Source organism: Zonotrichia albicollis, unplaced genomic scaffold (genome assembly GCF_047830755.1).
Source record: "Zonotrichia albicollis isolate bZonAlb1 unplaced genomic scaffold, bZonAlb1.hap1 Scaffold_257, whole genome shotgun sequence".
In the NCBI taxonomy this organism is placed as follows: Eukaryota; Metazoa; Chordata; class Aves; order Passeriformes; family Passerellidae; genus Zonotrichia; species Zonotrichia albicollis.
Window position 1 is genome coordinate 6,124,072 of NW_027428429.1, and position 22,987 is coordinate 6,147,058.

Genomic DNA, 22,987 nt, shown 5'->3' on the forward strand with positions numbered 1-22,987 from the left:
CAATACCCCTTGGTCTTCCTGGGCCCTTCCCCCAGGTGGGCCTTGGGCTCATTTGGTCCCTCAGGAGCTGGGCTGAGGGCTCCAGAGGTGGCTGTGGAGCATTGCCTGTGCTGTGCCAGGGACTGGCAGCCACTGCTGGGCTGGGATAGAGGCTCTGGGGGGATTGGGGTTCCAGGGCAGGGCAAGACTGGACCTACCCCTTCCTCCCCCACATAAAAAATGTTTTGAGCCAACAATCTCCTTGAGACTGTCACAATAGGGAATGTTGGAGGTGAAACCCCAATTCTGGCCATGGGCACCTGGTTGAGGAGGACAGTTCTTTTCCATAGGAAGGAAAGCACAGAGCCTCAGTGTCTGGAGACCCTCACTAGGCCAAGGCCTGGTAGACTTGTCAGTAATGGCAGATTTATTCTGGGACGAGTATTTGGATATAGGGAATGTTTTAGGTGGAATCCAATTTCGACCATGGGCACCTGGAGAAGCAGGACAGTTCTTTCCCATAGGAAGAAGAACACAGAGCTTAACCCAGGGTTTTGGGGACAGATGAGAGGTGATTCTTGTGAAGCCATTGCCAACCAGACTTTTCCTGGCAATATTCCTATGGGAACAATCTTTGTATATAAGGAAATTTGGAGGAGAAATCCCAATTCTGGCTATGGGTGCCTGGAGGAGAAGGACAATTCTTTTCTATTGGGAAGGAAAGCACAGAGCGCCAGTGTTTCAGCAGCAGATGAGAAGAGACCCTCAACATGCCAAGGTCGTCTGGACCAGTCAGGCGGCCAACCAGAGGCCAAACCAGCCAGATCTGTTTCATGTTCCCTTGCTTTTATGAGGCCTTGCAGTATCACCATGGTCCCCTTGGTTCCATGGGGCCCCGCAGCGTCACAATGGTGCTTTGATTCCATGGGGTCCAGCAGTGTCACAAAGGCCCCCAGGTTCAGTGGGGTCCCAGAGTGTCACAATGGTCCCAACAATTCGATGAGGCCTCGCAGTGTCACAATGGTCTCCATTGTTCCACAGGCCCCACAGTGTCACGGGACTCCTGTTCCATGAGCTCTGCAATATCACAGTGGACCTTTGAACCCTGGGGGTTTGCTGTGTCACAATGGTCTCCTTTGGCTCCACATTGTCACAATGGACCACTGATGACAGGAGGCCCCTTTCTGTCACCCTGGAGCTTTGGTTCCATGCAGCCCAGAAGTATCACAATGGTCTCCTTTGGCTCCACAGTGTCACAATGGACCACTGATGACAGGAGGCCCTGCAATGTCACAATGGTTGGTTCCATGCAGCCCTGCAGTGTCACAAAGGCCTCTTGGTATCACAAGGCCTCACAGCATCACAATGGTCCTCTTGGTTCTCTAGGGAGCTCCAGGGTCACAATGGTCTCACTGGTTCCATGGGGCCTCATACTGTCACAATGGTCTCCATGATTCCATGAGGTCCTGCAGTGTCACAATGGACGTTTGGCTCCATGGCATCTCACAGTGTCACAAATGGCCCCTTGGTCTCATGACACCCCAAAGTTTCACAATGGTCTTCACGGTTCCATGAAGCTCCGCAGTGTCACAATGGTCCCTTCGTTCGATGGGGCCTCTCAGTGTCACAGTGATCCCTACATTCCATGGAGCCGCACAGCGTCAGTTCACTACCCTTGGTTGCATGAGGCCCAGCAATGTCACAGTGCTCTCCATGATTCCATGAGGCTCAACAGTGTCACAATGGTCCCTTGGTCTCACAGGGCTCCACAGTGTCACAATCGTCCCTTGGTGCCACAGAGCCCTACAGTGTCACAATGGTCCCTTGGTTCCATGGTCCTGTGCTGCTGCATTCCTCCCTCCCTTTTCAGGACGCCCTGCCAGCTGAGAAATGCTCCTTGGGGCTCAGCCTTGGCCAACAGCCCCTGGGCTCAGCTTCTCTGCAGCTCATCACAAACACTGTCTGCTCCAGGCACTGCTGCTGCCCAACCAGCTCCTGGTTCCTGGTTAAGGTCTGAGTTCAGTTCTGTTAAGTTTGGGCTCTGTTAAATGTCCTTGTGTCACACACACACACATGGACAGTTCTTGATTCATTTCTGTTGTGGTTGCCTGGATTCTGTTTGGTTTTGTTGTTGCTTTGTTTCCCTGGTGTGCCTGAAGTGTCCAGTCAGGAGCAGAGTAAATCTTGGCAATGAACTTTGTGCTGCTGCACCTTAATATTCAATCTGGTTTTTGCTGATCCCTTGCTGGGGATTTTTCAGCGCTCTCAAGCCCTCGTTCGTAACAGGGTGAAGGAGCCCTGGCCCAGGCTCTGGCCCTGGGGGACAGGGGGACTCTGCCGGGGGGTCCCTATCCCCCTGTGACACCCCCAGGGCCCCGTCCCCCCATCCCCGTGTCAGGCTCTGGGGTCGATCTCGTGGAACATCCTCTGGGGGAGGCTGTGGGGCCGGGGGCGGGGGGACCCGGGGAGACAGGGGGGGACCCCGCTGTGCACGAGCAGGGTTGGACTGCTCTGGGGGGAACTGTGAGGGGGGCTGGGGCAGAGTGACCTCCCCAGTGACCTCACACAGGCCCTGTGATGTCACACAGCCAATGTGAGGTCGCACAGCCCCTGTGATGTCACACGGTCCCCTGGTATGTTACACAGCTGCTCTGGGATGTCACAGAAGGTGCTGTGATGTCAAAGAGTCACACTGCGATGTCACAGTTTGTTCTGTGATGTCACAGGCTGCTCCATGATGTTACACAGCCACCCAGTGATGTCACAACCCATTCTCTCATGTCAGAGAGCCACCCTCTATGATGGCAAGGTTCTATGGCCTCACACTATGATGTCACAGACAGCTATGTGATGTCACAATCCCCTCAGTGATGGAACAAAACCCTCTCTGTGATGTCATACTGCCACTCTGTAATGTCATAACACACATTTTGATGTCACATATCACTCTATGATGTCATACAGCCATGCCTTGATGTCACAACCTGCTCTGTGATGTCACAGAATCCTCTCTATGATGCCATAGCTGCTCAGTGACCTCACTCAACAAACTCTTTGATGTCACCATCACACCTGTGGCCTCACACAGCCCACTCTGTGCTGTCACACAGCCCCTGGCTGACATCACAGCTGCTCTGTGCCTCTATGACACAGCCACAGAGGTGCTGCTGTGACACAGCCCCCTCTGGGACATCCCCCAGACCCTGCCAGTGCTGAGCCCCTGTGAGCCCTGTCTGTGCCCTGCTGGCGTCCCTGAGGGGCCCTGGCAGTGCCCCAGCCCTGCTGGGTTGTGCACAGGAGCTGCTCCTGGCCAGAGCTGTCTCTCTGCAGTGCTGCCCTTGCCAGGAGCTGCCTCTGGGCCAGGAGCCCAGCCCAGCTCAGCAGCACAGACACAGCACAGGGACTTTAATGATCCTCTGGGGCTTTGTGCTCTTTGCATCAGACTCAGTCCCTCACCTCTGAGTGTGCTCAAAGAACTTCGTGGGGACTCAAAAAGAGGGTGAAACACTGAAGTTTCTCCTACTTTAAATAGATCTTTCTGAGGGACAGGACTGATAAAATGTCCCCAGATTCCAGGTAGAGCAGAACACTGGTGGCAGTCATGACAGGTGGGGACAAGGAAGGGAAAGGTGTTTCTGCCGCTGAGCAAACCTGTGTCTCTGTCCCTGCAGGCTGTCAGCATCCCCCGGCTGCCCCACCTGGCTGGCCGCTTCCTGTGCTGGCAGCTCTGCCTCCTGCCTGTCTCTGCCTGCCCACACAAAGCCTTGGGCTGCTCCAGGCTTCTTCTGGGGGATGTGCTGCACCACAGCCCTGCCCTGCCAGGGAAATTCCTTTCTCCTGGTGTTTAGTCTGGACCTTCCAAGCTGCACTTGTTGCCATTATGTCTTCTTCAAGCTCATTCCTACTATGAAGAAAAGTTCCAGCCACTCTAAAACTACCCTTCAATCCCTCCATGGCTACTCCTGTTCTCTCCCCAGTCTTCACACCACTGACCCCAGATCCATCAGCCTCTACCTGCTGGTTTTGTGATGAGGCCTCCAAACCCCATCTTGGGAGACTTTTGTGTCTTCTCCAAGGTCTGTGAAAATGGAAAAATAGTGGTCAAAGGAATTTTCTCCCAAATGTTGCCTTGACAGAACAAGGGTCAATATCCCTAAACTAAACAAGGGTGGATTTACATTTGTTAGAAGGAGGAAATATTTTACAGCGATGAGAGTGGCACAAAACTGCAGCTCTTTTTCCAGAGAAGTGGATTCCCCATCCCAGGAATTGTCCAAGATCAGGAGTTTTGTGCAGCCTGACCCAGTGAAAACCCTCTCATCCCCAGTGACAGAATTCCTGTAGTGTGGGTTCTCTGATGTGCTGGGAGCCCTCACAACACTTCTGGCCAGAATGTCTGCTGAGGGCAGCCAGGCTGCTGCAGGGGCAGTGACCTCACAGCCATCATCATGGCAGCCCTGTCCCCTGGGCCTGGCTCTGCCCTTTCCTCTGCCCCTGCCTTGGCTCTGCTGCCATGAAGAGTTTTGTCATTAATATCTTGTCCCCAAGGTGCTGAGGCCAACGGCTTCCCAGTCAGGCTCCTGGAGCAGAAGTGGCTTTTCAGAGCCCAGCCAGGAATGAGCCCTGCGGCAGCAGCTCTGCAGGGGTGGCCACCAGGCCGGGCTGCCAAGGGAGGCTTCTGGCCACGGCCTGCAAGCAGCTGCTGCTGCCAAGGTGCCTTTGGTGCCTCAGGCTCTCCCTGGCACAGCTCCCAGCACGGCACTCTGCCCTTGTGCCCGAGCCCTTCCCTGTGCTGGGGCTGGCCTGGGGCTTTTCCTGCAGCAGGACCTGCCCTGCTCATGGCACAGGAAAGGCAGTTCCTGGTGGAGCAGGAGGCTCTGCCTGCAATGGGCTCCAACAACTCCAGCAATGCCCTGCTGACTTCAAAATTGCTGCCTAGAGCACTATATTCTAATAATTGTTATAGCTCCTGAACTGTGGAGTAAATAACTGTGCTGGTGATCTTTCCATCTGATCATGATGAGAATAAGCCAGAAACATACTTATATAAATTAATCTGGTATTCTATCATGAATCCTGCAGGACAAATTGTGTTAGTCGAATACCATCTGTTCAATCTTTTACACCTTTGACAAATTCTGGGGCTGGGATTGGATCCAGCCACTCCCAGTCTCCTCTCTTTGAAGGAATTTTAGAAGTCTAGGGGTCCTGCAAAGGTTTGAGGATCCATGGAGGCTGTTGGAAGTCATTTCTCCACCTCACATCTCAGCAGGAGTTTCTCCAATTAAGAAATAAAGCTTTTGCCTGAAGCTCCCACTGTGCCCATGACAGGAACCCTGTGAGTGTCTGGGACATCCCGGCTCTCTGGCAGCCCGGGGACTCCTGGGATGTCACCATGGAGCCCCCGTGAGTGCCTGTGACAGATCGGTGCCTTTGCAGCACAAGGTCCCCTGGGATGTCACCATGGAATGGCTGTGACTGCCTCTGACCACAGGGCTCTTTAGCATCCCAGAAACGCCTAGAAGGTCTCCATGGGGCCCCTGTCTCCTGCCTGTGACATTCCAGCTCTGGAACAGCCTGGAGACTCTTGGAAAGCCCCCATGGAACCCCTCAGAGGGCCGGTGACAAATCTGATCCTTAGCAGGCAACCATCACCAGCCCCCTGTTGCTATGGGCAGTCCCTCAGCAGCTCCATGGAGACCCCATGCCAGGGGTGGTTGCCATGGACACCAGCTCAGGCCTGCCGCCAGAGCCCATTGCCATGGCAACCATTGGCAGCCCCATCCCCAGGCTCATGGGATCCCAGAACCACAGAATTGGCTGAGCTGGGAGGGACCCATCAGGATCCTCCAGTCCAACTGCTGGCCCTGCCCAGGACACCCCAACAATGCCAGCCTGGGCCTGGCAGCGCTGTCCAAACGCTGCTGGAGCTCAGAGAGCCCTGGAGCTGGGACCCTTCTCTGGGGAGCCTGGGCAGGGCCCCAGCAGCCTCTGGCCAAAAACCTTTTCCTGACATCCAACCTGAGCCTGCCCCGACTCAGCTGCAGCCGTTCCCTCCACTCCTGTCCCTGGGCACCAGAGGGAAGAGGTTCCCACAGCCCCAGCCAAGGACCCGCTCCCAAGGCTGTTGCCATGGCCACCAAGGCTGGGACCAGCTGGGATGCTCGGTTTCCACAGGCCAGGGTTCAGGAATGGGATTCCCCAATTTCCTGCTCCTGCTAAAACTGCACTGCCCTTGCTGCCATCCCGCCTCCCATGGAAAGCACAAAAGGCAAAGATCCTGGGCTGGGATAAGAACAATTTATTGGGAACAGCAATGAGATAAGGAACAAACGAAAACAGAAACAATATTGATAACAGAAGGGACTGTTTACAGGAAAAACTACAACACAACTTTCTGGGTCTTCCTGGCCACAATTTCCCCTTCCTGGAAATTTCACCCTTCTCCTCAGGGAGAGAGAGAGAGTCCATTTCCTGCCCCTGGCAATGACCTGAGGTGGGAGTGAATGTAATGACAGGGCCATGGCCAGACCTTCCTGTTTTTCCATCCCACATCATGTCATTGGCAGGGACAGGAAAAGGTACAGGTGTCTTCCCAGCATGGATCATGGGAACATGGATCATCAGGGCTCTTCCCAACATGGATACCCCAATGATTGGAGTTGGAGCAGTGCATAATATTCTCCTGCACTTAGGGCATTGGAGGCCTTCCCTTTCCGATGCCTCCGTTGGTGACAGGTCAAGTGAGAGCTCTGGGTGAAGCTCTTCCCACACTGGGGACACTCGTAGGGCCTCTCCCCAGTGTGGATGCGCCGGTGCCTGATGAGAGTGGAGTTTTGCTTGAAGCCCTTCCCGCACTCAGGGCAGCGGAAGGGCCTCTCCTCTGTGTGAAACTGCTGGTGCTGGAGGTGATTGGAGCTGGTCCGAAACCTCTTCTGACACTGGGGACACTCGTAGGGCCGCTCCCCAGTGTGGATGCTTTGGTGCCTGATGAGTTCTGACCCGCAGCTGCAGCCCTTCCCACACTCCCCACACTCATAGGGCCATTCCCCAGTGTGGATGCGTTGGTGGCGGATCAGGGTGCTGCTCTGCCTGAAGTTCTTCCCACACTGCAAGCACTTGTAGCGCTTCTCTCCATCATGAAGCTGCTCATGGATCACCAGCTCTGAGCTCTGGCTGAAGCTCTGTCCACCTTCCTGGCTCAGGGTTGGTCTTTCCTCCTCAGAGCACCCCAGACTAGGTTTGGAGCCCCTCTTCCTATGGAATCTGTGGGGATTTTCCTCCCTGTTGGATTCCTGTGCCCTGGAGTCACTCATAACGGCCTCTTCCTTGAGGTTCTGCTGTGGGGATTTGTCCTCCCTGGTCCCAATCCTCAGCTTCTCCTCTGGGGGAGGAATGACAAGGAGATGATGGGATTTGCCTCCGTGCCACAGGGAAGGGGAAGGAGATCCCCCCAGTGAATTCCCGGTAGGGTGGTGTTGGCAGCAGGGTTGTCCTGCAGCCAGGGGCTGTGCTGGGCTGGGAGATGGAGCAGAAGAGAGGGGGAAAGGGGCACTGACTTCCTCCTCACGGGCCTGGGTGTCCTGGGGCATCTTCCTCTTCCTCGCAGTCTCTCCCTCCATCTGGCTAAGTTTTAGGAACAGGAAATTCTGTTTTGGGAGGAAAACAAGAAATGAGCACACTAAATTTTGCACCGGATTGAAGGCAAAAGTGGGGGAGAGTCTAAGTCAGAATTCCAATTCAAAAACAAAATTAGGATCAGGGCAATGATATAGAAACACTGCCTTAAATTCAGAGTCAGGATATAACCTGACACCCTGTTGGTCAGGGTGGTGGCAGCAGTCCCAGTAAATGGTGGCTGCAGTCCTGTTGGAGTGATGAATGCGATTCTGTCCAAGAAGTGATGCTGTAGAAGGGTCTGGTCTTCCTCTGAAGGTCCAGTGGTGGTTATGGAGATCTTGTCCTCTGGGAATCCAGTAGGCAAGCTGCTCCTGGTGTTGTAAGGCTCAGCTTATATCCAGGTAGGAATGCTTGGTTCCTCCCCCTGGGCGGAGCATCCCACAATGGGATGATGGAATTTTATCAGTCCTGCAGAGACACTCAATGGTCCATTAGCAGAAGATATCTCCCCTGGAGGGTGTTATCAGGGCTGAGTCCTGGAAGAGATAAAGAACACTGCCCCACCTGTTTATAGCAGTTGAGGAAGATGGGGATTGAAAACATGCATTTGGTTACATCTTGCATGGCAACCTGAAACAGTGGGGTAATCCCTGCTCAGGGGGTGAACACCACCCCCCTTACCCAAACTGGCTCAGGTGTAAAACTCCCACCCTGGGAAGGCCACACACTCAGGGGACAATGTCACACTTGCCCTGCTCCAGGGGAGGTCTCTGTCCCTCTCACTCCCTTACTCTCCCCCCTTTTCTCTTTCTTTCCATCTCTCTCTCTACCTCACATTTACTGTTCAATAAAATCCACCTTGGATTTGGTCTTTTTAGCATCTTAATTGGGGCAGAGGAATCTCTCCAACAATTTTCTTAAACAGATTGCGACATTATTTTGCCATAGTGGGTTCAGGGCACTGTTGTCCGACCCCAAGTGCCTTTGACAACAGCATGGTTACCTCCAAGGAGGAGGTTGTGGTTCTCTCTGGAGGAACTCTTGGAAACTTGGACACAGCTTCCTCTGAACAACTTATGGGAGAACTGATGAGGAAATTGGCTGTTGTAGGTGGCCAGTGAAAAAGAAAATATTTTGTTGTCCTTCCTTGAAAAGTTTGTTAAAATCACTGGAGGAAAGGGAGGAAATGATACCAGTGAGACTGACAAGGTTCATTCACCCCATGGTGAGGAACACAAGGCTGCTATAAATCCCACAAAAAGCCCAGCTCAAGTAGCTAAATTCCCAAATAACTCTGGAATTCACAGGCTTGCGTTCTTTGCCAAATGTGAGAATCATTATTCTCTACATCCCTGTCACCTTTGTGACAGCTACACAGAGTTTCCCCTTCCTTTTAATAATCTGTATTGGGCCTAATTTCCGCTTTTCTTTTATTGGAACCTGCCAGCAGCTGAGCTGGAGCTGTGCAGGAACCAGTGAAACGTGGAATTGCCACAGAATTTCTTCTATTGTCAGTTAATTCCAGTTTGGGATTTGTTTGCATTTCCATCACATGTGACTCTCGGGAAAATCAAATATTCATCAAAGTATTTCATGTAGGATTAAGTTTGATTTCTGTCTAGTTTATTTTGTCCAGTGCCCTGGGGATGCTCAAGGGGTCTTTGTGCCTCGCACCCTGGAGGACGCTCAGGAGGAATTTGTTGCAATTGTCCCTGTCCCTGTCACCCCAGGCCATTCACCAGGGGGTCTCCATCATTCTCACCCCAGGGAATGCCTGGGGGGTCTCCCTCCCCCTCACCCCTGTGCCAGGGGGTGCTCGGGGCAGTCTCTGTCCTTCTCAGCCCAGGGGATGCTCAGGGGTCTCTGTCCCCTCACCCTGGGGGATGCTCGGGGGGTCTCCATCCCTCTGGCCTCAGGCAATGCCTGTGAAGGGCTGGGGACCAGGGGCTCTGTGTCCCTCTCACCGCTGAGGGTGCTCGGGGCTGGGGGGGCTCTCCGACCTTCTCACACCTGGGGAGGCCGGGGGGGTCTCTGTCCCTCTCAGCCCTGGTGTGACCCCATCCAAACATCATAGGGGTTAGAGGGACAGAGACACCCCCAAAGCCCAAGAAGGGCTGAACCTGGGATTTGGTTTGGGGCTAAGGATTTAGGAAAGGGCTGGAATTGGGGCTGGGCTTGGAGTTGGGGCTGAGATTTGGATTAGAGCTGGGATTGAGGTTAAGGCGAGACATGGGATTGGCTTTCGAGCTGCTGTTGGGATTCTGTCTGGGGCTAGACGAGTCAGGCAGTGGGATGAGAATAGTGAAAACAGAAGTGTGAGTGTGTCTAAACATGGAGTGAGACTGAGACCAGGGTCAGGGTCAGGTTTGGGACTGAGCTCACCCAGGGCAGGACAGGGGGGATGTCACTGCAGGATGTCCCTGGCATCATCCCAGCCCTCCTCAGGCACCTCCAAACATGGGGGGCAGCTGGGTGCTCCAAGATCCAGGTGCTCCCACGCTGCCCCTCCATACCAGGCGAGCATTCCCTGAGGGCAGCCCTGACTGTGACCTTTGGGGCTCTGGGATCAGCCCTCATATCCCTGCAGTGGGAGCAGCTGCAGACAGTACGAGAGATTTCCCCCCCTCTTTCTGGAGGAAGGGTGAAGCCCGGCTGCCCTTTTCTTCTGGTGCCTCCTCCTCTCCTCAGCTGAGGATGTCAAACTCCCCAGGAGCAGGAAAATCCCCATTCCCTCTTTCCTTGTGGCTGCAGCCTGGAACATCCACCCAGAGTTAAGGACTTTTTGACAGCCCTACTGAATGACACTGGGATGAGATTTGTGAGAAGGGGAAGAAATTGTATTTTGATAGTAACTAAAAGATGCAAAATTATTCCTTTCTGTTATATTGCTTTTCAGTCAGTTCTGGTCTGTTTTCAGAGTGCCACCTTCTCAGCTGATTGTGTTTGTGCCCTCCTTTCTCTCCTGCCTCTCTTTGCCTGCTCTGTTTCTCTCTCAGGGTCTCCCTTGACCCAGGGCAGCTCACACCAAAGACCGTGCCCGGATTTAATTCCCAATTCAGGAGCTACAGCAGCCATGGGGGAAGTTAGGAAGGCTGGCAGTGAAATGCCACTGTAAGATCTTGCTCCACTTGGCTTTTAGCTCCTTCTTGACAGCTTTGCCCTCAAGGCCAGGAACATCTTTTCCTAGCTGAGAACTGGAATTCCAGACCCTGGCAGTGTGTGCCGTGGATCCCAGAGGGGCATTCCCGAGGCTCCCAGGGTGCTGCTCCTGCCGTGCCTCCCAAGGAGCTTCTCTCCCAAGGGGAGAAGATCCAGCAGCTCTGTGGGCTCCCAGAGCACACAGCAAAGGTGGCTTTGATGGACATTTTCCAGCACCTTCCCCTCTGGAAACAGAGGGAGGGAGGAAATAGAAGCGAGTCCTGGAAGGACTGGGGTGGGAAGGGACCCTGCCCATGGATTACGATCCCGCGAGGGAGAGACGCCTCTGCCCCAGTGAAGGACGAATGAGAGCGTGGGACAGCAACCGACGATTATTGAACGTGGACTGAACGGAACAAGAAATGGGGAGGAGAAAGGGAGAGAAAGAAATCGGGAAGAGGTCTCAGAGAACAGAAAGAAACAGGAAAAGGCTCCCGGCCTGGACTCCGCAGCTCCCAGGAACACCCGCGGGCGTAGCGACTTTTACAATTCCAGCCAATCAGAGGACGCGGTAAACAATTTCCAGCCAACCAGAGCTTTTCTCGCCCATGACTCACCGGTTGCCAGGCGGCTCCGCAGAGCCCGGCGGCCCCGGAGCGGAATTTGGGGCTCGGGCCGGGGGACGGATCCGCCCCAGGGGGGTCCCCGAGCCCCCTGCCCAGCCCTGGGGGCGATCGGGGGCTCCCCCACCCAGCAGCCGGTGCTGCGGGGCCGCGGGGCAGAGCGGTGGGAAAGGGGGGCCCGGGCTGGGAGCGGAGGAAATGCGGGAGGAAGAGGAGGGAGAGGAGGAGCAGGAGCGGGAGAATCGCGGCGCTCGCAGCGCCCGCACGCCGAGCCTGCAGCACCCCCTGCCCCGGGAGCATCGCCCCCAGCCCCGAGCCGCAGGGGAGGGCGGAGGCCGAGATCGCCCTGGCTCCAGCCAGGGGTCTCCGGGAGGATTTTTTGGAGTGTTCGGAGCTGGCAGATCCCGGACTCGAGCCCCGGATATCTCCGGGCTCCCCAAGAGGAGCTTTTTCGGGGGGAGAGGAGCCGCGATCGCCCCTCGGGAGGGTCCCGGGGGCTCCACGTGGGGATGGCTCGGTACCGACGGGGCGGGACATTGGTTTTGGGGATCCCCGTGAGAGCCGGGGCTGTGGAATGGGGGACCCCCGGGGCGGGGAGAGGGGAAGGGGCGATACCGGAGCTGGGGGACCCCCGGCAGCCCGGAGATGAGGCGGGGACGGGACCCCCTGACCCTGACAGGGGTGTCCTGGGGTGACTTCATGATGCTCGTACCCCCATCGGTCTGTTTAGCCCAGAAATGAGTTCTGTGCCTTTAAGGCTGGTTCTGAGAGAGAAGAGGAAGAACCCGCACTCCTCTACATTCCTGCTGCTGAATGGACAGAGAGCAGGACAGAGCTCTCCTTTGCTTTTAGTTAGTTTTTAGCTCGCTGAGGCAGAGAAGTTCCCCGGACTGTGGTTTTTCTTTTTCTTTGGAGCTGTTTAAACCTGCTCTGGACTGAACAACCAGCACACCACTGGCAGCTCCTCCCTAAAGCCCACTGGGATGGGCCTAGGCCGAGGCATTTCCAGCGCTGGATGGATTGATAAGAGACTGATAATAGACTGAAAAGAGACTGATAAGAGACTGATTAGGCACTGATAAGGCACTGGGTGCGCAGAACTACAACCCAAGGAGGGACTTTCAGAGTTTGTCATCTCTTTTGGAGCAGCAGGAGGTTTTATTGCTTAATATTGTTCAATTTTTGTGCTGGTGAATGCTTTGCCTGTAGAATAAAGATTATTCCCACTTTTCTCCCTGGAAGTATTCTCCCGGACTGGCTGAGGGTGGGGCTGCTGAATTGGCATTCTAGAGGAAACTCCTTTTGGAGGGTTTCAACCGAATTTGCCCTAAACCAGGACAGGGTGGTAGAAAGAAGGGGGAACCCCAAGTGGCTGGACTGAGGGGAGGCTGGAGAGGGGGACCTTGGGACCCCAGAACCTCCCAGAATCCAAAAGCAGGACCCTGAAGAGGGGATCCCCAGGACCAATGGGATCCCCAGCAGCCCTGAGATGGGGGACCAACCATAACCCAAGAGGGATGAGACTGGAAATGGGAAACTCCTGGTGGCTTTTTTTTATGCACTCTTGATTTTTGGACATCAGGTGTCTTCTGGAAATGGACGTGGATGGGAGGAATCCCCAACCCAAGGCGTTCACACCTTGTTTTTCCCAAAACCAGGATTTTCCCCAAACCTTCCCACCGTAACATCCCCCCTGTCTCGCTCTGGGTGAGCTCAATCCCAAACCTGACCCCGATCCTGGTCTCAGTCTCACTCCATATTTAGACACACTCACAGTTCTGTATTTATTCTCATCCCAGTCCCAAACTCATCTATCCCCAGACCCAATCCCAACCCCAGTCCTAAAGCCAATCCCATGTCTAGCCTTAACCCCAGTCTCAGTACTAATCCAAACCTCAGCCCCAACTCCAACCCCAGCCCCAATTCCAGCCCCTTCCTAAATCCTCAGCCCCAAACCAAATCCCAGGTTCAGCCCTTCTGGGGCTTTGAGGGTGTCTCTGTCCCTGTGACCCCAATGATTTTTGGGTGGGGTCACAGCAGGGCTGAGAGGGACAGAGACCCCCCCGGCCTCCCCAGGTGGGAGAAGGTCGGAGAGACCCCCCCAGCCCCGAGCACCCTCAGCGGTGAGAGGGACACAGAGCCCCTGGTCCCCAGCCCTTCACAGGCATTGCCTGAGGCCAGAGGGATGGAGACCCCCCGAGCATCCCCCAGGGTGAGGGGACAGAGACCCCTGAGCATCCCCTGGGCTGAGAGGGACAGAGACTGCCCCGAGCATCCCCTGGCACAGGGGTGAGAGGGAGGGAGACCCCCCAGGCATTTCCTGGGTGAGAATGATGCAGACCCCCTGGGGAACGGCCTGGTGTTAGAGGGACAGGAAACTGCCCCCCCCCCCAAACCCCTCCCAACCATCCCCCAGGGCGAGAGGCACAGAGACCCCCTGAGAATCCTCTGAGCAATGGACAAAATAAACTTGGCAGAAATCAAACTTGACTCTGCAAAATCACTTTGAAGAATATTTGCTCTTCCCACAAGTAACTAGGAATGAAAGCGAAAACAAATCCCAAATATGAATAAACCGACATTCCAAGCAGTGATGTGCCAATTCCAATATTCATTGCTTCCTGCACAGCTCCAGCTCAGCTGCTGGCAGGTTCCAATAACAGGAAAGTGGAAATTTGGCCCAATACAGATTATTAAAAGGAATGGAAAGCTCTGTGTGGCAGTCACAAAGGTGACAGGGATAAAGAGAAAAATGATTGTCACATTTGATAAAGACCCCAATCCTGGGAATTCAGGACTTATTCGGAAATTTATCTACTTGAGCTGGACTTCTTCTGGGACTTTTAGCCGCCTTGTGTTCCTCACCGTGGGGTGACTGAACCTTGTCAGTCTTGCTGGTAACATTTGCTCCATTTCCTCCAGTGATTTTAACAACTTTATACGGAAAGACAGCAAATTATTTTCTTTACACTGGCCACCCATAAAAGCCATTTTCCTCATCATTTCTCCCATAAAGAGAAAACACTTTTATAAGCTCCATAAGCTCCCCAGGAGGAAGGAGGGACGGTGTCCAAGTTTCCAAGAGATCTTCCAGAAAGAACCACAACCTAGGGAGTGGAATGAGCCATGCTGTTGTCAAAGGCACTTGGGGTCAGAGAACAGCACCTAAACACTCTGTGCAAAAATAATGTCACAGTCTGGTTATGCAAATTGTTAGAGAGATTCCTCTTCCCCAATTAAGGTGCTAACGATACCAAATCCAAAATGGATTTTATTGAACAGTAAATGTGAGGTAGAGTGATGGAAAGAAAGAGAAAAGATGAGTGACAAGGGACAGAGACCTCCCCTGGAGCAGGGCAAGTGTGATATTGTCCCCTGTGTGTGGGGGTTTTACAGCTGAGCCAGTTTGGGTAAGGGGGGTGGTGTTCACCCCCCTGAGCAGGGATCACCCCACTGTTTCAGGTTGCCATGCAAGATGTAACCAAATGCATGTTTTCAATCCCCACCTTCATCAACTGCTATAAACAGGTGGGGCAGTGTTCTTTATTTCTTCCAGGACTCAGCCCTGATAATGCCCTCCAGGGGAGATATCTTCTGCTAATGGGCCATTGAGTGTCACTGCAGGACTGATAAAATTCCATCATCCCATTGTGGGATGCTCCGCCCAGGGGGAGGATCTAAGCATTCCTGCCTGGATATAAGCTGAGCCTTGCTATAACCAGGAGCAGCTTGCCTACTGGATTGCCAGAGGACAAGAGCTCCATAACCACCACTGGACCTTCAGAGGAAGACAAGACCTTTCTGCAGGATCACTGCTCTGACAGAATCACGTTCACCTCTCCCACAGGACTGCAGCCACAATTTAATAGAACTGCAGCCACCATCCTGACCAACAGGGTGTCAGGTTATATCCTGACTCTGTCAGTTTAAGGCAGGGTTTCTGTATCATTGCCTTGATCTTCACTTTGGTTTAGAATTGCAATTTTGGTTTAGACCCTTTCCCAGGTTTTCCTTCAAACCAGTACAAAACTCAATGTGGTCATCCCTTGTTATTCTCCCAAAACAGGATTTCCCATCCCCAAACCTTTGCCAGATGGAAAAGGAGGCTGTGAGGAACAAGAAGGATCCCCAGGACACCCAGGCCCGTGAGGAGGAAGTCAGTGCCCATTTCCCCCTCTCTCCTGCTCCATCTCCCAGGCCAGCATGGCCCCCGGCTGCAGGACAACCCTGCTGCCAACACCATCCTACCGGAGATGCACTGGGGGGATCTCCTTCCCCTTCCCTCTGGCACGGAGGCAAATCCCATCCTCTCCTTGTCTTTCCTCCCCCAGACAATAAGCTGAGGATTGGGACCAGGGAGGAAAAATCCCCACAGCAGAATGTCAAGGAAGAGGCCATGATGAGTGACTCCTGGGCACAGGAATCCAACGGGGAGGAAACTCCCCAGAGATTCCACAGGAAGAGGGGCTGCAAACCCAGTCTGGGGTGCTCTGAGGAGGAAAGACCCTCGTTTAGCCAGGAAGGTGGACAGAGCTTCAGCCAGAGCTCAGAGCTGGTGGTCCATGAGCAGCTTCATTGTGGGGAGAAGCCCCACAAGTGCGTGGAGTGTGGGAAGAGCTTCAGGCAGAGGAGCAGCCTGATCCGCCACCAACGCATCCACACCGGGGAATGGGCCTACGAGTGTGGGGAGTGTGGGAAGGGCTTCAGCTACAGGTCAGAACTCGTCGCCCACCAACGCATCCACACTGGGGAGAGGCCCTACGAGTGTCCCCAGTGTCAGAAGAGGTTTCAGACCAGCTCCAGTCTCCTCCAGCACCAGCAGATTCACACTGGGGAGAGGCCCTTCCTCTGCCCTGAGTGTGGGAAGGGCTTCAAGCAAAACTCCCACCTCATCAGGCACAGGCGCATCCACACTGGGGACAGGCCCTACGAGTGCCCAACCTGTGGGAAGAGGTTTCAGAGCAGCTCCAATCTCCTCCTGCATGAGCGGATTCACACAGATGAGAGGCCCTTCCGCTGCCCTGAGTGTGGGAAGGGCTTCAAGCAAAACTCCACCCTCATCACCCACAGGCGCATCCACACTGGGGAGAGACCCTATGAGTGTCCCCAGTGTGGTAAGAGCTTCACCACCAGCTCTCACTTGACCAAACACCAACGGAGGTGCCACTAAGGGAAGCCCTGCGAGTGCTCCAGCTGCAGGAGGAGCTTTGTGAACTGGTCCAGCTTCATCCCCAATGGAGGTCTAATGTTTGGAAGAGTGCGGGTGATCCATGTTCTCTATGATCCATGCTGGGAAGAAAACTGCCCCAATACCTTCCCCTGTCAATGACATGGTGTAGACCTGAAGAACATGAGGGTCTTTCCATGGCCCTGTCATTACATTCACTCTCACCTCAAGTTATTGCCAGGGGCAGGACAGGGACTCTCTCTCTCCCTGAGAAGAAGGGTGTCCTTTCCAAGAGGGGGGAGGCCGGGGGGGTCTCTGTCCCTCTCAGCCCTGCTGTGACCCCACCCAAACATCATCGGGGTCAGAGGGACAGAGACACCCCCAAACCCCCAGAAGAGCTGAACCTGGAATTTGGTTTGGGGCTGAGGATTTAGGAAGCGGCTGGAATTGGGGCTGGGTTGGAGTTGGGGCTGAGATTGGGATTCAATCTGGGATTGAATCAGATTGAATTTTAGGGCTGGTGTTGGGATAGATGAGTATGGGACTGGGATGAGATAAAATACAGAACTGTGAGTGTGTCTAAATGTGGAGTGAAATTGAGACCAGGATCAGGGTCAGGTTTGGGACTGAGCTCACCCAGAGTGGGACAGGGAGGATGTCACGGTGGGAAGGTTTGGGGAAAATCCTTTTTTGGAGAAAAACAAGGTGTGAATGCCTTGGGTTGTTGACTCCTCCAACCCACGTCCATTTCTAGAAGTCACCAGATGTCCAAAAATCAAGAGTGAATCAAAAAGCCACCGGGAGTTTCCCATTTCCAGTCTCATCCCTCTTGGGTTATGGTTGGTCCCTCATCTCACGGCCGGTGGGGATTCCATCGGTCCTGGGGATCCCTCCTCTCCAGGGTCCTGCTTTTGGATTCTGGGAGATTCTGGGGTCCCAAGGTCCCCCTCTCCAGCCTCCCATCAATCCAGTCACTTGGGGTTCCCCCTTCTTTCCACCACCCTGTCCTGGTTTAGGGCAAATTTGGTTGAAACCCTCCAAAAGGAGTTTCCTCTAGAATGCCGATTCAGCAGCCCCACCCTCAGCCAGTCTGGGAAAATATTTCTAGGAAGAAAAGTCTAAAAAAGCTTTATTTTACAGGCAAAGCATTCACCAGCACAAAAATTGAACAATATTAAGCAATAAAACTTCCTGCTTCTCCAAAATAGATCGCAAACTCCAAAAGTCCCTCCTTGGGTTGTAGCTTTGGGCACTCAGCGTCTTATCAGTGCCTTATCAGTGGCTTATCAGTGGCTTATCAGTCTCTTATCAGTCTATTATCAGTCTCTTATCAGTCTGACCAGTGCTGGAATTGCCTTGGCCCAGACTTATCCCCGTGGGCCTCAGGGAAGAGCTGCTGGTGGTACTCTGGTTGTTCAGTCCAGAGCAGGTTTAAACAGCTCCAAAGAAAAAGAAAAATCAAAGTCCAGGGTACTTGTCTGCCTCAGAGACTTAAAAACTGATTATAAGCAAAGGAGAGCTCTGTCCTGCTGTCTGTCCATCCAGAAGCCAGAATGTGGAGAAGTGAGTGCAGTTTCTAAAAACAAACTGCAGCTTCTTCCTCCTCCCCTTCTCTCTCAGAACCAGCCTTAAAGGTGCAGAACTCATTTCTGGGCTAAACAGACCATTGGGGGTAGGAGCATCATGAAGTCACCCCAGGACGCCCCTGTCAGGGTCAGGGTCAGGGGGTCCCGTCCCTGCCTCATCTCCGGGCTGCCGGGGGTCCCCCAGCTCCGGTATCACCCCTTCCCCTCTTCCCGCCCCGGGGGTCCCCCGTTCCACAGCCCCGGTTCTCACGGGGATCCCCAAAACCAATGTCCCACCCTGTCGGTACCGAGCCATCCCCACGTGGACCCCCCGGGACCCTCCCGAGGGGCGATCGCGGCTCCTCTCCCCCAGAAAAAGCTCCTCTTAGGGAACCTGGAGATATCCGGGGCTCAAGTCCGGGATCTGCCGGTTCTGAACGCTCCTCAAAAGAATCCTCCCGGAGACCCCTGGCTGGAGGTATTTGGGAATTTAGGTATATGAGCTGGGCTTCTTCTGGGATTTTTAGCAGCCTTGTGTTTTTCATGTTGGAGTGAACGAACCTTTTCAATCTTGCTGGTATAATTTGCTCCCTCCCCTCCAGTGATTTTAACAAACTTTTCATGGAAGGAAAACAAAATATTTTCTTTACAATCCAGACCTACAACAGCCATTTTCCTCATCAGTTCTTCCAGAAGTAACTCAGAGGAAGCTGTGTCCAAGTTCCAAGAGTTCTTCCAGAGAGAACCACACCCACCTCAGAGGAGGGAACCGTGCTGTTGTCAAAGGCACTTGGGGTCAGGGAACAGTGCCCTGAACTCACTGCACCAAAATAATGTCTCAATCTGGTTAAAAAACTTACTAGAGAGATGCCTCTGCCCCAATTAAGGTGCTAAGGAGACCAAATCTAATGTGGATTTTATTGAACAGTAAATGTGAGGTAGAGAGAGTTAAAAGAAAGAAGAAAGCGGGGCATGGCAAGGGAGTGACAAGGGACAGAGACCTCCCCTGGAGTGGGTCAAGTGTGACATTGTCCCCTGTGTGTGTGCCCTTCTCAGGGTGGGGGTTTTACATCTGAACCAGTTTGGGTAAGGGGGGTGGTGTTCACCCCCTGAGCAGGGATCACCCCACTGTTTCAGGTTGCCATGTGTCATGGTTTGAGCCTGGCACAGAGCCAGTGCCCCCCCATGAAAATGCCTCACCCTGGTGTCTGCTGTGAGATGTGACCAGGAATAAGCAAAACAGGCTCTAACTTAAACATAAAGAACACTTTATTACCTAAACTACAGGAAAATAGAGAAAGACCATAAGGAAAAAGGAAAAAAAAAAAGAATTGAAAACCTTACAAAAAAACCACTTTCCCCCCTCCCCACTACCTGACTTTCCCAATCCGATACATTCTCCCAAATCATCAACTGCCCAGCCTTGGCCCCACACTTTAGTATACTCAAACTGCAGTTCATGAAGAGGAAAGGAGTCCTTCTTGTTCCATAGGCTTCCCCTGGAAACACACTGAAACCTCGTGTGCTTCCCTGTCACTTCGGCACCGCCTGGAAAAAGTCCTTTTGCCGCTTGTGACATCTTCCTTCCATGCCCAGTGCTCTCACCACTGTGCATGGATCAGAGCTGCTTTTAGGGTTGTCTTTTAAGGATACCTTGTCTCACTCCAAAAAGGCACAGTCTCTGCTTTGGGACATCTGTCCCCCCCATATTTTTCCAACCCCCTGGGGCCGGGGGGTCCTCACGAAGAACCCTCCTGGTTTTGAGGCACTGCCTCCCCCTAAATGCAGTCTGTGTCACAGGAACAACTGAGTCCATGGCCACAAGAAAAGTCCAGCCAAAAAGCCACTCCAAATCATCTCTTCCCATCCAATCATCTCCACGTTCTTCGGGCCAGGTCCTTGTCTCATCTCATCTCTTATCTCCCTTCTTATTCAGCTTCGAGGAGGATTAGCATTTTTGCAAGGCCCCAATCATGAAAGAAAGGGTTAAAAGTTTTCAGTCTCTGTCTATCTCAGAACGATGATACTCCCACACGTGCTGCTGCTGCGGCCGGCCGGGCTGCACCCTTCCCCCCACCTTCCTCCTCCTGGGCTGGCTGCTATCACATTCCGTCTCGCGGACGGGGGGGGGGGGGGGGGGGAAATGGCTGCCTGATGTCTCTTAGGGCTCCTCCACCCTTCCATCCTTGAAAGCTTTCTCACCCCCATCTCTGTCCAGGCCCTGGGCCTACCGCATGGCTGCCCCTCCCCCCGCCCAGCAGCAGAGGCTGGACGGGGGAAGAGATCTGACCTCTGCGCTGCGAAGTCCCAAGAGAGAGTGCCAAGGGCAGTGCCCTGCTTTTTAACTCCTGTGTATTCTCGGAGGTGTGTCCAAACCCCACTGGCTACACTAGGTGCCAGTCTCAAACCCAAAACTTTCATTGGTTTGACCACAGCTTCCCAGAATTCCCACTCCTTCCTGGTCAAACCACCACACCATGCAAGATGTAACCAAATGCAGGTCTTCAATCACCATCTTCATCAACTGCTATAAACAGGTGGGGCAGTGTTCTTTATCTCTTCGATGACTCAGCCCTGATAACGCCCTCCAGGGGAGATATCTTCTGCTAATGGACCATTGAGTGTCTCTGCAGGACTGATAAAATTCCATCATCCCATTGTGGGATGCTCCGCCCAGGGGGAGGATCCAAGCATTCTTACCTGGAAATAAGCTGAAGCTTGCAACACCAGGAGCAGCTTGCCTACTGGATTCCCAGAGGATAAGAGCTCCAAAACCACCACTGGACATTCAGAGGAAGACCAGACCTTTCTGCAGGATCACTGCTCTGACAGAACTACGTTCACCTTTCCCACAGGACTGCAGCCACCATTTATTGGGACGGCTGCCACAACCCTGACTAACAGGGTGTCAGGTTATATCCTGACTCTGTCAGTTTAAGGCAGTGTTTCTGTATCATTGCCTTGATCTTCATTTTGGTTTAGAATTGCAATTTTGGTTTAGACCCTTTCCCAGGTTTTCCTTCAAACCAGTACAAAACTCAATGTGGTCATCCCTTGTTATTCTCCCAAAACAGGATTTCCCATCCCCAAACCTTTGCCAGATGGAGGAGGAGGCTGTGAGGAACAGGAAGGATCCCCAGGACACTCGGGCAGGTGAGGAGGAAGTCAGTGCCCATTTCCCCCTCTCTCCTGCTCCATCTCCCTGCCCAACATGGCCCCCGGCTGCAGGACAATCTAGGTGCCAATGCCGTCCTACCGGGGATGCACTGGGGGGATCTCCTTCCCCTTCCCTCTGGCACGGAGGCAAATCCCATCCTCTCCTTGTCTTATTTCCTCCAGACAAGAAGCAGAGGATGGAGACAAGGGAGGAAAAATCCCTGCGGAAGAACCTGTAGGAAGAGGCTGTTATGAGTGACTCCAGAGCACAGGAATCCAACGGGGAGGAAAATCCCCAGAGATTCCACAGGAAGAGGGGCTGCAAACCCAGCCCAGGGTGCTCTGAGGAGGAAAGACCCTCGTTTAGCCAGGAAGGTGGACAGAGCTTCAGCCAGAGCTCAGAGCTGGTGGTCCATGGGCAGCTTCATGATGGGGAGAAGCGCTACAAGTGCGTGGAGTGTGGGAAGAGATTCAGGCAGAGGAGCATCCTGATCCTGCACCAGATTATCCACACCAGGGAATGGCCCTACGAGTGTGGGAAGGGCTTCAGCTACAGGTCAGAACTCGTCACCCACCAACGCATCCACACTGGGGAGAGGCCCTACGAGTGTCCCCAGTGTCAGAAGAGGTTTCAGACCAGCTCCAATCTCCTCCAGCACCAGCAGATTCACACACAGCAGAGGCCCTTCCACTGCCCTGACTGTGGGAAGGGCTTCCAGCAAAAGTCCACCCTCACCAGGCACAGGCACATCCACACCAGGGAGAGGCCCTACAAGTGTCCCCAGTGTGGGAAGAGCTTCACCCAGAACTCTGCCTTCACCAGTAACCAATGGAGGCACTGGTAAGGGGAGGCCTCCAATGCCCCAAGTGCAGGAGGATTTTGTGCACTGCCCCAACTCCAATCATTGGAGTATCCACATTGTGAAAGAGCCCTGATGATCTATGTTCCCATGATCCATGCTGGCAAGACACCATTACCTTTTCCTGTCCCTGCCAATGACATGATATGGGATAGAACAACATGAAGGTCCAGCCATGGTCCTGTCATTACATTCACTCCCACCTCAGGTCATTGCCAGGGGCAGGAAATGGACTCTCTCTCTCTCCCTGAGGAGAAGGGTGAAATTTCCAGGAAGGGGAAATTGTGGCCAGGAAGACCCAGTGACTTTTGTTGAGTTTTCCCTGTAAACAGTCCCTTCTGTTATCCAAATTGTTTCTGTTCCATTTTTTCTTTTTCTCGTTGCTGTTCCCAATAAATTGTTCTTATCCCAGCCTGGGATCTTTGCCTTTTGTTCTTTCCACAAGAGGTGGGAGGGCAGCGAGGACATCACAGTTTTAACGGGAGCAGGAAATTGGGGAATCCCATTCCTGAACCCTGGCCTGTGGAAACCGAGCATCCCAGCTGGTCCCAGCCCTGGTGGCCATGGCAACAGCCTTGGGAGCGGGTCCCTGGCTGGGGCTGTGGGAACCTCTTCCCTCTGGTGCCCAGAGACAGGGGCGGAGGAAACGGCTGCAGCTGTGTCGGGGCAGGCTCAGGTTGGATGTCAGGAAAAAGTTTTTGCCCAGAGGGTGCTGGGGCCCTGCCCAGGCTCCCCAGGAAAGGGTCCCAGCTCCAGGGCTCTCTGAGCTGCAGCAGCGTTTGGACAGCACTGCCAGGCCCAGGCTGGCATTGTTGGGGTGTCCTGGGCAGGGCCAGCAGTTGGACTGGAGGATCCTGATGGGTCCCTCCCAGCTCAGCC

The 22,987-nt window shown here is 53.7% G+C and overlaps 1 protein-coding gene across 1 annotated transcript in view; it reads left to right on the forward strand.

Moving 5' to 3' along the window:
• The window catches only part of LOC141727905 (uncharacterized), a 208,396-nt gene extending 186,212 nt beyond the window's left edge, over positions 1–22,184 (forward strand). The window contains exons 3-5 of the mRNA XM_074534192.1: positions 15,880–16,471; positions 21,624–21,866; positions 22,117–22,184. Of these exons, the coding sequence (XP_074390293.1) occupies positions 15,880–16,471; positions 21,624–21,866; positions 22,117–22,184 (903 nt within the window). The remainder of the gene's footprint in view (positions 1–15,879; positions 16,472–21,623; positions 21,867–22,116) is intronic.
• Positions 22,185–22,987: the final 803 nt, after the last annotated feature.